At 48.4% G+C, this 16090-nt stretch overlaps 1 protein-coding gene across 1 annotated transcript; it reads left to right on the plus strand.

Annotated features, from left to right (window-relative positions):
- Positions 1-1816: 1816 nt before the first annotated feature.
- On the plus strand, positions 1817-15286 carry ACER1 (alkaline ceramidase 1). The gene is made up of 6 exons (XM_058163717.1): positions 1817-1927; positions 8177-8291; positions 9599-9737; positions 11554-11691; positions 12002-12139; positions 13184-15286. Exons 1-6 carry the CDS (start codon positions 1835-1837, stop codon positions 13350-13352), a joined length of 792 nt encoding a protein of 263 aa, XP_058019700.1. The 5' UTR covers positions 1817-1834; the 3' UTR covers positions 13353-15286.
- The last annotated feature ends 804 nt before the right edge of the window (positions 15287-16090 follow it).

Below are 16090 nucleotides of genomic sequence, written 5' to 3' on the forward strand. Positions count from 1 at the left end.
ATTGACTCAAAGAAGTCAGGATGGCTCCTGCAGCTACGCCATCCAAGCCCCACCGTTGCTGTTTTCAGGACGGGCGGGGGGGGGGGGGGGGGGGGTGCTTTTGAACCCCCAGGCAGCCCCCCCACTCCTCCCCCACATTGCAAGGGGGTTGTTTTCTTTGCCGTTTGCTGGCTGGCCTCTCTGTTGCCGGAGCTATTAGGGAAACAGCCTTTGCAATATTATTTTGGTGTCAAAGGAGAAAGTTTCCTCTCCTCCCACAGGCAGGCTGTCCCAGAGAGAGAGGTGAAGAGGACTAGAAACATCCTGGAAGAAGCACGTCCGTGTGTGCACACGCGCGCACACACACACACACACACACAAAGGACAGCAACCCCCCCCCTCTAGGAGAGCAGGGAGAATGTTTTTCTCCCTGCTTAAAAATTGAATTTGTTGAAAAAACTTTTTCTTTTCTTTCTTTCTTTCTTTCTTTCTTTCTTTCTTTCTTTCTTTCTTTCTTTCTTTCTTTCTTTCCTTCTTTCTTTCTTTCTTCCTTCCTTCCTTCCTTCTTTCTTTCCTTCTTTCTTTCTTTCTTTCTTTTCTTCCTTCTTTCCTTTCTTTCTTTCTCTTCCTCTCTCTTTCTTCTTCCTTCCTCTTGTTTTTCCTCCCTCCCTCCTTTCCTTTCCTTTCCTTTCCTCTCCTTTCCTTTCCTCTCCTCTCCTCTCCTCTCCTTTTCCATTCCATCCCTTCGCTTCCCTTCCCATGAGCTACTAGTATTGCTTTATAATGTCTTGGTAAGACCACACCTAGAGTACTGCATCCAGTTTTGATCACCACACTATAAAAAAGATGCTGAGACTCTAGAAAGAGTGCAGAGAAGAGCAACCAGGATGATAGAATAGAATTTTTTTATTGGCCAAGTGTGATTGGACACACTTGGAATTTGTGTGAATTTGTCTTGGTGCATATGCTCTCAGTGTACATAAAAGAAAAGATACATTAATCAAGGTACAACATTTACAACACAATGATGAGGGGACTGGAGGCTAAAACAGACAATGAACGGTTGCAGGAACTGGGCCTGGCTGGTCTATTTATTTATTTTATTTTATTTATTTATTTGATTTTTATACCGCCCTTCTCCCGAAGGACTCAGGGCGGTGTTCAGGCAAAAATAAAACAGATAATACAATGTACAATTTAAAATGCAATTAAAAAACTTATTTTAAAATTAGCCTGAGAAGAGAAGGACCAGCGGGGGACAGGATAGCAGCCTTCCAATATTTGAGGGGCTGCCCCAGAGAGGAGGAAGGGGGTCAAGCTATTTTCCAAAGCCCCTGAAGGCCAGACAAGGAATAATGGATGGAAACTGATCAAGGAGAGATTCAACCTGGAAATAAGGAGAAATTTTCTGACAGTGAGAAGAATCAACCAGTTGCCTTCAGACGTCGTGGGAGCTTCATCCCTGGAAGCTTTCGGGAAGAGACTAGACTGCCATCGGTCAGAAATGATGTAGGCAGGGTCTGTTATTCTGCATGTATTTGTATGATTACCCTGTGGAACTCATGGCCACCAGACCTGGGAATGTTGTCAAAGGCAGATTAAATCAAGGATTTGAAGAATTAGTCAGACACGGCACTCAATCAGCCATCTAGTAGTACAGTTAATTTGGCACGCATCCGGCAAAGCAGGCGATAATGTGGGCTCAGTGCTTGTGCCGTGTGGGCCGGGCACCATAAAAGGGAGCCAGAAAAGCTGGATGGGCAACTTTGCTTCACTTCTTCCCTCTTCTTTCCTTCGCAGACTTCTCTCTCTCTCTCTCTCTCTCCTTGAAGGCAGCATCGTTGGAGGCGTCAGGATGTTGCAGGTTTTCTCCTATCTCAGCTCCGAGGTCGACTGGTGCGAAGCCAACTTCGAACGCTCCGAATATATTGCTGAATATTACAACTCGGTAATTCCTCCGGATAGCATGGACTGCTCCATTTTTTTCCCCTCCTCCTGCCCATCCACTGTGGAGGGGGGGGGAATTAGGGTGCTGGGTGGGTGGCTCCATCAGGGGAGGTTTTCGGGAGGAATAGAGTGGATTGGGATGGGATGAAGGTCTCCTTAAGGTCTTCCAATGTCTCAGGGGCTGCCCTGAAGGAGAGTTGGGGATCAAGCTATTCTCCAAAGCACCTGAGGGCAGGACAAGAAGCAATGGGTGGAAACTAATCAAGGAGAGAAGCAACTTAGGAGAAATTTCCTGACAGTTAGAACAATTCATCAGTGGAACAACTTGCCTCCAGAAGTTGTGGGAGCTTCATCACTGGAGGCTTTCAAGAAGAGACTGGACTGCCACCTGTCAGAAATGGTGTAGGGTCTCCTGCTTGGGTGGGGGGTTGGACTAGATGACCTACAAGGTACCTTTCAATTCCCTTAATCCGTTATTTATCCCAGAACTCCCTAGCCAGCGCAATCTTTTTTTAAAAAAGTTTTTTATTGATTTTACAACAACACAACACAAACATACATACATAACACAAACACATAATATGTATTTTCTTTTTGCATGTCAGTTTCGTTCCACATACTTTCTACTTTATGTATTCCCCTCTTTTATTCTCTTTATCATCTCTTTATATTTAGTTTTATTCATTTACAATATTTTATACATTTGTCACATTCTCTTCTCCATCATTTATTCATATTTACTTTTCCACTTCTCTAACCAATTGTTACCACTTGGTCCATATTTGATAATATTCTGTGTCTTCCTTTTCTTTTATTTCTTTCGTTAATTTATCCATCTCCACGCAGTCCAGAATTTTCTTGATTATTTCTTCCTCCTTTGGTACCTTTTCATTTTTCCAGAACTGTGCATAGACAATCCTTGCAGCTGTAATTATGTGTAAAATCAAATATTGAATTTCTTTACTGTAGGTTCTGCTTAATATCCCTAGTAAAAATCAATAGCCAACGCAATCTTAATAGAATAGAATAGAATTTTATTGGCCAAGTGTGATTGGACACACAAGGAATTTGTCTTGGTGCATATGCTCTCAGTGTATATAAAAGAAAAGATACGTTCATCAAGGTACAACATTTACAACACAATTGATGGTCAATATATCAATATAAATCATAAGGATTGCCAGCAACAAGTTATAGTCATACAGTCATAGTGGAAAGAGATTGGTGATGGGAACGATGAGAAGATTAATAGTAGAGCAGATTCAGTAAACAGTTTGACAGTGTTGAGGGAATTATTTGTTTAGCAGAGTGATGGCCTTCGGGAAAAAACTGTTCTTGTGTCTAGTTGTTCTGGTGTGCAGTGCTCTATAGCGTCGTTTTGAGGGTAGGAGTTGAAACAGTTTATGTCCAGGATGCGAGGGATCTGCAAATATTTTCACGGCCCTCTTCTTGATTCGTGCAGTATACAGGTCCTCAATGGGATACACTTTAATCAAGAACTGGACCGAGAAGTCGAAACTGCTTCCCGATGGCTCCAGGTTGGCCCCCAATGGGATCAGCAAAACCGGCTGGAAAATGAGGGCTCGATCTGCGTGCAAGCCAGGGAATTATCTGGAAACACAATTGAAAGCCTGAGCAATTAAAGTAAGGAACAAGGAAGAAGGATGCAGTCAATAATTGATTTATGGTCACCATTTCTCTGCCATTTCTCTGCCGTTTCAGTTCCTTGTAACCTATTGAATTGCTTCTCCAAAGCACCTGAAGGCAGGACGAGAAGCAACGATTGGAAATGAACCAAGGAGAGAAGCAACCTGGAACTAAGGAGAAATTTCCTGAGAGTGAGGACATTTAATCAGCGGAACGGCCTGCCTCTGGAAGTTGTGGATGTTCCATCCATGGAGGCTTTTTAAGGAGAGGCTGGACAGCCAGTTTGTCTGGAATTGTTCTGGCCCAGCCATAGCGGAAGAAACAGACTCCTTGTCATGAAAAACACCTCTTGTGAATTAATGGCATTCACCCACTGAAAAATCCAGACAGGAATCCTTCAAGGAATTAACCGCGATAACAGACTTTATCAGTTCCTCGCAATAATTGCAAGGCCGTGACCAGCCGAAGGGCTGCAAATGAAGTTCTGGCAAGCAGTCTTTGTGGCACGAAACACCGTGAGCAAAATCTTCAGAAATACGAACGGTTGTCTCCTACGACAACCACTTCCTCTTCCTTCTATTTATTCCCCAGCCAGGGAAGGGCTGTTCAGCGTCCACGTGTGCTTTGCTTCCCGAGTCGACTCCTTGTCATCACCTCTCCTAACTGCTCTGCGCATACGTACATCTGGAACAGGCCCCAGCTGTTCTTCCTCCTCACTCATCTCAGCCTCCGAAGGCAGCTGCCTCTCCGGTGGCTGGGAAAGGCTCTGGCTCTATCTCTGCATCTGACGCAGACCATCCATCAGAGCCTTCCCCCCCCCCAGGCTCCAGAACTGGCCCAAATTCCTCCCCAACCTCCTCCTCATCATCTGAGTCTGTCGCCAGCTCCATTGGTAGCCGGCTGGCTGCCTCAGGAATGGTATAGGTAGGGACTCCTGCTTGAGCAGAGGGTTGGACTAGAAGACCTCCGAGGTCCCTTCCAACTCTGTCATTCCTAAAAAACGTCTTTGCTTCCAATTCAGTGGTATCCGTGCAGAAGTCAAAACGATTCAGGTTAACCAGATTCTGACAAGAGAGCAGGTTTCCAATGAGTACCTCTTGTAACTAGGTTTTTGGCACAAGGTGAGCCAAGAATCTGATTTAATCCTTTAGGTTTAGAACATCACTTAAGTTGCAATGCCTCGCTGATTATAGAGTAAGCAAGGCTGTCAAAATCTGATGCTAAGCCTTCAAAATAGGCCACCTGAACTGGAGCAGAAGGTTCTGGAAATGCTACCAAACACTGGTCCCTATCTAAGAAAATAAAATTCAAGGTAAAGACAAGTAAAGTCTTACACTTAGGCAAGAAAAAACAGAAATACAAATATAGACTGGGTGAAACCAGGCTTAATAGCAGTGACTGGGAGAGGGATCCTGGAGTCTTAGTGGACAGCCGATTAAAAATGAGCCAGCAGTGTGCAGTGGCAGCTAAAAAAGCCAATACAATCCTAAATTGCATTAACAGAGGGATACAATCAAGATCAAGTAAGGTACTAATACCTCTCTGGAAAGCTTTAGTAAGGCCATATCTGGAATCCTGTATCCAGTTTTGATCACCACACTATAAAAAAGATGCTGAAACTCTTGAAAGAGTGCAGAGAAGAGCAACCAGGATGATGAGGGGACTGGAGGCTAAAACAGACGATGAACAGTTGCAGGAACTGGGCCTGGCTGGTCTAGCTAAGAGAAGGACCAGGGGAGACAGGATAGCCGTCTGCCAATATTTGAGGGGCTGCCCCAGAGAGGAGGAAGGGGGTCAAGCTATTTTCCAAAGCCCCTGAAGGCCAGACATGGAACAATGCATGGAAACTGATCAAGGAGAGATTCAACCTGGAAATAAGGAGAAATTTTCTGATAGTGAGAGCAATCAACCCATGGAACAGAAGTTGCCTTCAGAAGTTATGGGAGCTTCATCCCTGGAAGCTTTCGGGAAGAGACTGGACTGCCATCAGTCAGAAATGATGTAGGCAGGGTTTGTTATTCTGCAAGTATCTGTATGATTACCCTGTGGAACTCATGGCCACCAGACCTGGGAATGTTGTCAAAGGCAGATTAAATCAAGGATTTGAAGAATTAGTCAGACACGGCACTCAATCAGCCTTCTAGTAGTACAGTTAATTTGGCACGCATCCGGCAAAGCAGGCGATAAATGTCCCTTCCAACTCTGTTAATTTGTTAAATTGGTGTCAGGTAGAAATTAAGAGTCTGCCAGGGTGTGAATCGTAGAATCCAAGGCTGGGAGGGACCTTGAGGTCTTCTAGTTGAGCCCTCTTCCCAGCGCAGCAGCAATCCTGAAGTCATCCAATCCTTTCTGGAGAACCTCCCATTGATGGAGCACCGTGTGTGAGGCCTAAGATTAATGTTTCTTGCGGTCAGGAAATTGCTCTCAATTTTGAGGCCGGCCATTCCTTCTGCGTGGGTCACCTTTCGAATACAGATCACAATCACAACACATTCCTGCCAGCTTAGTCTATTAATAGCCAGTTCATCACGAGAAGGAGCCCCGTGCCGTGCAAACAGCTTGTTTTCTTTCTTCCGTTCCATCTCCGCCAATTCTTGCCTGGACAAGTCCCTAACGTTTTCTTGGCAAGGTTTTCCAGAAGTGGTTTTCCCTGGACTTTTCCATTCTTCTTCCTTCTAGAGTTGAGAAGGCGTGAGAGGCACAGGGTGACCCAGCTGGCTTCGTGCCCAGCGCAGGACTTGAACCCACAGTTTCCCATTTCTGGCCTGCTGCCGTCAACACTATGCCAAACTGGCTCTCTAGATAAGATAAGATGAGATGAGAAGAGAAGGGAAGATGATAAGAAAAGGTAAGAAAAGAAAAGATGAGATAGAAGAGAAGATGAGATGAGAAGAGAAGAGATGAGAAGATAAGATGGTAAGAAAAGAAAAGAAAAAAGAAAAGAAAAGTTGAGAAGATGAGAACATAACATAACATAACCATAATATTGAACAGATGTTGAGACTTTGGAAAAAGTGCAGAGAAGAGCAACTAAGATGATTAAAGGCCTGGAGATTAAAACACATGAAGGACGGTTGCAGGATTTGGGGTTTGGCTAGTCTGGAGAAACAAGGGGGGGACATGATAGCATTCCTGTATTTGAGGGGCTGCCCCAAAGAAGAGGGGGGTCAATTTATTTTCCAAAGCATCAGAAGGCAGGATGAGAAACAATGGAGGGAAACCAATCAAGGAGAGAAGCAATCTGGAATTAAGGAGAGGACAATTAACCAGTGGAACAGCTTGCCACCAGAAGTTGTGGGTGCTTCATCACTGGAGGTTTTTAAGAAGAGACTGGACAGCCATTTGTCTGAAATGGTATAAGGTCTCCTGCTTGAGCAGGGATGTGGGGGGCTGGACTAGAAGACCTCCAAGGTCCCTTCCAGCTCTATTCTATTCAGTATTCAGGTGTCTTCAGGTTGAGAAATGCTGTCTTAGACCAAGGCTCTCCAAACTTGGCAACTTTAAGATTTGCGGACTTCGACTCCCAAAATTCCCCAGCCAGCCGCCCAAGACTGAGGAATTCTGGGAATCGAAGTCCATCAGTTTGAAAATCACCAAGCTCGGAGATCAGACACATACACACACACACACAATAGGAAAAATGACGGAGAATACAGAAGCAATACTAACTCTTATTTATTTATTTATTTATTTATTTATTTATTTATTTATTTATTTATTTATTTATTTTATTTGCATTTATATCCCGCCCTTCTCCAAAGACTCAGGGCGGCTTACACTATGTTAAGCAATAGTCTTCATCCATTTGTATATTATATACAAAGTCAACTTATTGCCCCCAACAATCTGGGTCCTCATTTTACCTCCCTTATAAAGGATGAAGGCTGAGTCAACCTTGGGCCCGGTGGGACTTGAACCTGCAATAATTGCAGGCAGCTGCTGTTAATAACAGACTGCATTAGCAGCCTGAGCCACAGAGGCCCCTTTGCATCCCCACATCCCTTATTCTGCCCCGGTGGGCTCAATAGATCCGGGGGGGTTGTCAAAGAGTGGGTGCCACCGACTTTGCCCCAGCGGTGGGATTGCAATTTTTTTTACTACCGGTTCTGTGGGCCTGGCATGGCTTGGTGGGCGTAGCAGGGGAAGGTTACTGCAAAATCCCCCTTTCCTCCCGATCAGCTGGCACTTGGGGGGCAGAGAATAGATGGGGGCGGGGCCGGTCAGAGGTGGTATTTACCGGTTCTCCAAACTACTCAAAATTTCCGCTACCGGTTTTCCAGAACTGGTCAGAACCTGCTGAATAGCAACTCTGCTTTGCCCCTTCTGACAGATTTGCTCCATGTGGGTTTCTAACATTGTTAATCCTTTTTGTCCCTTTCTCTTCTCTTCTCTTCTCCTTCCTTCCTTCCTTCCTCTCCCCCTCCCTCCCTCCCATTTTTCTTTCTTCCTTCTTTCGTCCCTCCCTCTTTGTCTCTCCCTCCCTCCACTTTCCTTCCTTCCTTCCATCTTCCTTCCTTTCCCTCTCTCTCCCTCCCTCCATTTTCCTCCCTCCCTCCCTTTTTCTTCCTTCCTTCCACCTTTCTTCCCTCCCTCCTTTCTCCAGTTCAGCAACATTGCCTTCTTCCTCCTGCCCCCCATGATGTTGTGGCTCAACACTGATTATATCCGCTATCGTCCAGTGCCGATTCGGGGTTTCGTCATCTTGCAGCTGTTTGTTGGTAGGGTTTTTTTTTAATTGAAAAAGTTTTAACAAGCAAAAACATTTTCCCCTTTCCCCTCCCCTCAAAACCCCTTCCCCCTCCTTCCCCCGGCTTCCCGGGTCAATCACAAGGTATTGTTATACATAAACCAAACATAGAATAAAATTTTCCCTTCTAATCCAATTAACCTCATCCAAATCTTTTCATTTCCCAACCCCCCCATTATATAAAATAATACTTCCTAATTATTCAAAGGCAATCTGATATCTCTTAATCTGATATCTGTTTTGTAAATAATCAATCCATTTTTTCCATTCAGTTAAATATCTTTCCTGCGTATTGTCTTTCAAAAAGGCTGAGATATTAGCCATCTCAGCCAAATTAGTAACTTTCAATATCCATTCTTTTATTGTAGGTAACTCTTTTTTCTTCCAATATTGTCCAACCAACAGTCTTGCTGCTGTTATTAAGTTCAAAATCAATTTAGTCTCAATCCCTGTACAATCCGTTATAATTCCCAAAAGGAAAAATTGCGGCAGGAACTTTACCTTCTTCTTCAGGACATTTTGAATAATCCACCATATTCTTATCCAAAAGGCCTGTTTGTTGGTAGGTTATCATGAAGTCATGAGCAGAAGGCCCGGGCCGGCCTCGCTATCAGCCCTGCGCGGTAGACCAGCCAAGCATCAACATCAAGACAACTAGTTCCATCTTTATTTTAAGGCTATATTATCTTTGAAAAGTCCAAAATTTCCATTGCCAAGGGAAACAGTTGAGCTCTGCCGCATTTTACGGTCTTTTCTTGACACCGTTGTTAAGCGAATCACTGTCGTCGTTCAGTGAGTCGCACGGTTGTTAAGCGAATCTGGCTTCCCTGATGGACTTTGCTTGCCAGAAGGTCACAAAAGGGGGAGTCATGTGACTCGAGACACTGGGACCGTCATAAGTATGAGTCAATTGTAAAATGAAGCGAAGCTCCATCGTCTCCCTTAGCAACATACATTTGGGGCTCAATTGTGGTCGTACGTCGAGGACTACCTGTAGGAAGGACACTTTGGGGAAAGCACGGTTCTCGTCTTATGACCGTAATGGAGCCTGCCAGTTATGGTCGTCAGTCACAACGGTCGCAAAGCAGGTCATCAGGCCACTGAGCAGATTTTATGACATTTTTTCCAACGGTCGTTAAGGGGTTCCGAAGCTCACACAGGATTGGGCCTCATTTGCAGCCCAGATGCTCTGCCGTTTGAGCAGGGGGTTGGACTAGATGACCTCCGAGGCCCCTTCCAACTCTGTCACTCCGTTAAGCCGCCCCTCTTCCTCCCCAGGCGTCTTCTCCTTCTATTACCACATGACCCTGAGTTACGCCGGGCAGCTCCTGGATGAACTGTCCATCATCTGGACTCTCTGCATCTCTTACGGCTTCTGGTTCCCCGTCCGCTATTTCCCTTCCTTCATCAAAAACAGGTAAGGAACACCCACACACGCACCCCTGGGGCAGCTCTTCCCTTCCGGCTGGAGGTTGGGGATGGGGGTTTCTCTGGACCCCAAAGCTGGCCTGGCAGAAGGAGGCCGAAAGCTGAGCAGGCAGCAGGCAGGGAATCAAAACTGCAGCAACCTAGAACCTAGAAAGGAGAAAATTCCTGACAGTGTGAACAATTAATCAGCGGAACTGCCTGCCACCAGAAGTTGTGAGTGCTTCCAACACTGGAAGTTTTTAAGAAGAGATTGGACGGCCGCTTGTCTGAAATGGTCTAGGGCTGTGAGGTGGGACCCCCCCCCCCGGAGCCCTCTCTGTGGGCACGCCTGCCGGCCAGCTGGTCTTCGGGTATTTGGCGCTCCACCACACAGGCTCTATTTTGGGCACTCGGTGCCAAAAAGGTTCGGCATCACTGACATAGAGTTTGCTGCCTGAGCAGGGGGTTGGACTGGAAGACCTTCAAGGTCCCTTCCAACTCTGTTATTCTATTCTATTCTGTTCTATGCTATTCTAATTCATTCTATTCTATTCTATTCTATTCTGTTCCATTCCATTCCATTCTATTCTATTCTATTCTATTCTATTCTAATTCATTTTATTCTGTTCTGTTCTGTTCTACCCTACCCTACCTATCCTACCCTACCCTATCCTATCCTATTTTCTATTCTATTCTATTCTCTCTGCTGGACGTGTTGGATGGTGGAGAAACATCTGGAGCCAGAGGTGGCCAAAGAGATTTCTCAAAGTGGCTATGCTTAGGTCAAGGGTCTCCAAACTTGGCAACTTTAAGACTTGTGGACTTCAACTCCCAGAGCTGGCTGAGGAATTCTGGGAGTTGAAGTCCACACGTCTTAAAGTTGCCAAGTTTGGAGAGCCTTGGTTTAGGTGATAACGGTGGTCAGCGTTTCTCGGTCTTGGCGACCTTAAGAGGTGTGGACTTCAACTGGGAATTCTGGGAGTTGAAGTCCACTCACCTTAAAGTTGCCAAGATTGAAAAATAGGGCCTGGGTCCTCCGAATGTTGAGAGAAGCCAGCAGAATTCTGGGAGCTGAAGTCCACTTGCCTTAAAATAGCCAAGATTGAGAAATACTGGCTTAGCGGTTCAACAAACTGCAAACACAACAAAAAGGATGGATTTGCAGAGAAAGCTTAGCCCCCTCCCACACCCACCCAAAGAAGTTAGCACTAACAAAGTTTCGTGTCACCTTCCAATGTGCCGCACAACCTCAGCATCGGATAACACACAAAGGGGGGTTGTTGGGGGCTGAGTATTGCCCACTACCACGGCTGCACTCCGAGTCAAATGTGTTTTATGGGCATTGACAACTTTTTGGGATGTTGCCCTGCAGCCTGGCTGCAGCAATCTTGCCTGGAGGAGGAGGAGGAGGGAGGAAGGAAGGAAAAAGGATAGAAGGGGAAAGGAGGAGGAGGGAGAAGGGGGAGGAGGAGAGGGGGAGGAGAAAGAAAGAAAAGGAGGAGGAAGGAAGGAGGAGGAAAAGGAGGAAGGGGAGAGAGATGGGGAGGAGAAGAGGAGGAGAAAGAAAGAAAGAAGGTTGAGGGGGAGGAAAGGAGGAGGGAGAGGAGGCAGGAGAAGGAAATGAGGAGGGGGAAGAGTGGGAGGAGTGGAAAGAGGAGGAGAAAGAAAGGTTGAGGAGGAGGAGGAGGGAGGGAGGGAGGAAGGAAGGAAGAAGTTTGAGGAGGAGGAAGAAGGAAATGAGGAAGAGGAGGAGAGGGAAAAGGGGAAGAGGAAGAGGAAGAGGAAGCACCTTCTCCATGGCCTGAACCTGGCCGTCCCTCCCTTAGGGAGCAGTTCCTCACCTTTGTGGCCGTCGTGTTGGTGACCAGCACCCTGATGTCCTTTGTCAAGCCGGCCCTCAATGCTTACATCCTCAACTGCATGGCTTTCCACCTGCTCTACCTGGCCTTCATGGAGGTGCAGAGGTAAGGGAGTTTCCTTGCAGCGCTGCCCGGTGGCCGCTGGCCCTCTGAAGGGAAGAGGGTGGGCAGCTGAGATTTGGGCCCTGAGTCCTTTTACTCAGGGCCGTTGTAACTTCAGTCACTAAATGAACGGGCGTAAATTGAGGACGCCCTGTATTCTGTCGCAAAGCCTGAACCCAGCTGCCACTTAGCAAAGCGAGACCCAGGTGGGGGGGGACCCAGGCTGGGACACCGTGGGGAGCTCCCCCCCACCCCCAAGGAGGCATTGATCTGCTGGACGGAGGGCCGCTAAGCCTTTGACCCCCTTCCGCAGGTGCAGGAGCCAGGCTGTCACGCGCACGGCGTGGATCATGACCTTCTGGTGGGTCGTCGCCATCAGCTGCTGGCTGGTGGACAAATTTTTCTGCGGCTTCTGCCAAAAGCTCAACTTTTGCTACCTCCACAGTTTCTGGTAAGAGGGAGGGAGAGATGGAAGGGGGGGAGAGAGACAGGGAAGGGAGGGAGGGAGAGAGGGAAGGAGGGAGGGAGGGAGGGAGAGATGGAGGGAAGGAGGGAGGGAGGGAAAGCGGGAAGGAGGGAGAGATGGAAGGAGGGAGGGAGAGACGGAGGGAGGGAGGGAGAGACGGAGGGAGGAAGGGAGAGAGAGATGAAAGGAGGGAGGGAGAGATGGAGGGAGGAAGAAAGAGAGATGAAAGGAGGGAGGAGGGAAGGAGGCAGGAGGAGAGATGGAGGAGGAAGGAAGGAGGAGGAGGAAGGAGGAGGAGGAGAGAGAAGGAGGAGGAGAGATGGAGGGAAGGAGGAGGGAGAGAGGAAGGAGAGTGGGAAGGAGGAGGGAGAGAGGAAGGAGAGGGAGAGAGAGGGAAGGAGAGAGAGGGGAGGCGGGAAGGAGGGAGGAAGGAGGAGGAGGGAGGAGAGAGAGAAGGAGGGAGGAAGGAGGGAAGGAGGAAGGAGGAGAGAGGAAGGAGAGAGGAGAGAGGAGGAGGAGGAGGAGGAGGAGGGAGGAAGGAGGGAGGAGGAGAGAGAGGAGGGAGGAGATGGAGGGAAGGAGGAAGGAGGAGAGGGAAGGAGGTGGGAAGGAGGGAGGAGAGGGAAGGAGGGAGAGAGAGGAAGGAGAGGAGGCAGGAGGAGGAAGGAGGAGGGAGGAAGGAGGGAGGAGAGAGAGGAGGAGGGAGGCGGAGGGAAGGAGGAGGAGGCGGAGGAAGGAGGAAGGAGGAGGGAGGGAGGGAAGGAGAGAGGGAGAGAGAGAGGGAGAGAGAGAGGGAAGGAGGGAGGGAGAGACAGAGGGAGGAAGGGAAGGAGGGAGAGAGGGAAGAAGAGAGGGGGAGAGAGAGAGGGAAGGAGGGAGAGAGAGATGGCAGGAGGGAGGGAGGGAGAGACGGAGGGCTGTGAGTTGGCTGTGGCGATTTGCCCTGGATCACCCCCAGGCGCCAGGGAGCCAGAGAGGGCGGAGGGGATGAAGTGGAAGTGACCGAGGGTCTGCTGCTTCCCCCCACAGGCACGTCTTCATCAACATGGCCATCCTGCATTGCGTCACCCTCATCCTCTTCTTAGACATCAACCAGGACCTGCCCAGCAGTGAGCCCTCCATAGAGTACTGGCCTAGCAGCAAGTTCCTGTTGGCGCTGCCCCACGTCAAAATCCAGAAGCCCCTGAAATGGTGCTAGCGGCGTGGCTGGAGGGTCAGCTGGGGGCAGGCGGGGAGGACCCACCCCATTGGGTCCTCCAGGATTGGACCAGAAGCCTCGGAGAGCCCGGGAAGGAGGCGGCAGGGACCGTCTACAGGCCGCCTCATCCCCGCACTGTGCCCTCGAGCGCTTGCGCATTCACCCCTCCGAAAGGAAAAAGACAAATCAGAGACCAGAAATTCACCAGAAACTCAATTTATCTTCTCTAAAAATGTCTGCTGCTCTCCAAAAATATATGTGGAGATTCTCCGTCGTTCGGGGTCCTGGTTGTCCCAAAGGTGCTTTTTTTCAAGGAGCAACTGAACCTTCTGGTTTTTCTTTGAAGATGTTTCACTTCTCATCCAAGAAGCTTCTTTGCTCTCTCCAAAAACATGAGATATAGAGCTGGAAGGGACCCTGGAGGTCCTCTAGTCCCACCCCTGGCTCAAGCAGGAGACCCTATAGCATTTCGGACAGGTGGCCCTCCAGTCTTAAGTACGTTTTATCCAGCCAGTTACAAATCCATCTGGTGGTGATGCTGTCTATCCCACATTTTTCTAGCTTACCGAGAAATAGGTTGTGGTCTACTTTGTCGAATGCCTTGCTCAAGTCTAAGTATACGATCTCCACAGCATTTCGCTGGTTTACCAATTTAATCACTTTGTCAAAGGACGAAATCCGATTGGTTTGGCACGATCTGTTTTTAACCAACCCGTGCTGGCTACTAGTTACAACCTTATTTGTAACTTCACAAATCTGTTTATTGATTCTTTTTTCCCAGTATCTTCCCAGGCAGTTTTTTAAAGTGTTTTTTTTTTAAAAAGTCCCGTATCCTAAATCGCAGTCTGGCAGCCACTTCAGACCCAATTAAGGGACGTTTGCTTGATAAGGCCATTCCATTTAAAGGCAGAAAAACTCAAGCGGGAGACCCCGTATCACGGGTGTCAAACTCAAGGCCCGCGGGCCGGATCCGACCTGCGATGTGGTCAGATTCGACCTGCAGGGCCATTCTGGTCTACCCAGTGCAAAGAGGAAACATGCCAGCAGTTTGGGGAGTGGTCTCAAAATGCCACGCCTACCCAATTGGACACACCCATCCAGCCGGCCACACCTACATCCCACTCCCCTCCTCCCAACCCCCGAGATCAACCACAGCCCTGATGCGGCCCTCAATGACTTTGATACCCCTGCCCTAGACCATTTCAGACAATTGATTTTTCTTTTCCTAAAAAAAAAAAACAACCCTGCAAGGACTGCCTTGGCTTGGCTTTTCTGGCAGCTTGTCGTGTCCCACTCCTCCGCTGACGGCCGGGTCAGGGAAGTCCGTATCAAGCGTGCCTCTGCAGCTTTGCCAAAGTCCTATCAGAGTTCTCAAGGCAGGCAGGAGTCCAAGATGTGACTTCAGCAAGCCAAGTTAGACTTTGCCTGACTCAGAGAATGCCAGAAAGCAGATCCTTTATATAGGCCATGGGGTGTGGCTCCATGACTCAGCACTTATCCAGGCCTGCCCCTCCCTTCCTTTTGCTGACGTCGCCTCTCGACTCTCCGGAAGCATGGGTCCCTCCAGCCTCCAGCTGCCGGTAATTCCAGCTCGTGACTGGCTTCACATTCTTCAGGCTCACATGCTGTGGGGGAGGGGTTTAGTTGCTCCGTTTGCCTGGGCATGGTGCCAGGACTGGGGGCTGAAGGCACATCAGGCCCTTCGTCTTGCTCGGCCTGTCCGGGCATGGTGCCAGGGCTGGGGCCTGGAGGCATGCCAGGACATTCTTCCGAACTATCAGCGTCCGGCAGGAGATAAGAGGGGCCCGGCTGCGGCAGGGGGAGCGGGCGAGACACAACACAGCTGCAGCACAGTGCTGGCTCAATAGTAGTCTATTAGGACGCCTAGTGTAGGTCCCTCTCACAGGTACGATGGTAGAGCCAGGTGGTACCTAGTCCAGGGGTCTCCAACCTTGGCAACTTTAAGCCCGGAGGACTTCAACTCCCAGAATTCCCCAGCCAGCTTCTCTGGCTGGGGAATTCTGGGAGTTGAAGTCCTCCGGGCTTAAAGTTGCCAAGGTTGGAGACCCCTGCATTAATCCATACCTGTGCATTAGCAAAGCATGGTGCCCCCAGCTGCTGCTGCAGGAGAGAGGGCACCATCAGCTGAGGGGATAATTGGCAAGGTCTAGGTCTCCCAACCCCCACCACCGCAGGGAAGCCCAGCCCCTCCCTCTCTGGGGCGTGGCATCTTAAGGGTGTCTCAAGGGGGGCACAGTTTAAAAAAAAAAAAAAGGCAAGATGGCAGCGGCAACATTGGGGTGGAAACTCCGCCGCTTTCGTAAGTGCGTTGCAAGCGCCATCGTGGCTTTATCAACGATTCTGGAGAGGATTTGATCTCTTCCCAGATTGATTCGTTGCCTGAATTCTGCAGGATGTCCTTTCTGGGACCTCTCCTTGGCCTCTGTTCCCTTCGCTAAACACACAGCATCTTCCTTTCCCACCCCCGCTTTTTTTTATTATTATTATTGAAAAAGTTTTACAAGGAAAATTTTTTTAAACAATTGTTCCCCCCCCCACTTCCTCCCTCCCTCCTCCCTCTCCCCTCCAACCCCCCCCCCTCAAGACTTCCCAGAACAAAATGCAGGGTATAACATCTTCAATCATAAACTAAAATACAACAAAAATCTTAACTCATATCCACCCTCTTCCAACACCCTCTTAACTCCCCTTTCCCATATAAAAATATACATTCATAT

Source organism: Ahaetulla prasina, chromosome 1 (genome assembly GCF_028640845.1).
Source record: "Ahaetulla prasina isolate Xishuangbanna chromosome 1, ASM2864084v1, whole genome shotgun sequence".
Lineage (NCBI taxonomy): Eukaryota > Metazoa > Chordata > Lepidosauria > Squamata > Colubridae > Ahaetulla > Ahaetulla prasina.

What these genes read in the sequence shown, in the direction of transcription:
- ACER1 (XM_058163717.1), top strand. Translation starts at nt 1,835, where the DNA reads ATGTTGCAGGTTTTCTCCTATCTCAGCTCCGAGGTCGACTGGTGCGAA. An exon ending in CATCTTGCAGCTGTTTGTTG is followed by an intron (nt 8,292 to 9,598) that starts GTAGGGTTTTTT and finishes CTTCCTCCCCAG; the next exon opens with GCGTCTTCTCCTTCTATTAC. An exon ending in CCTTCCTTCATCAAAAACAG is followed by an intron (nt 9,738 to 11,553) that starts GTAAGGAACACC and finishes TCCCTCCCTTAG; the next exon opens with GGAGCAGTTCCTCACCTTTG.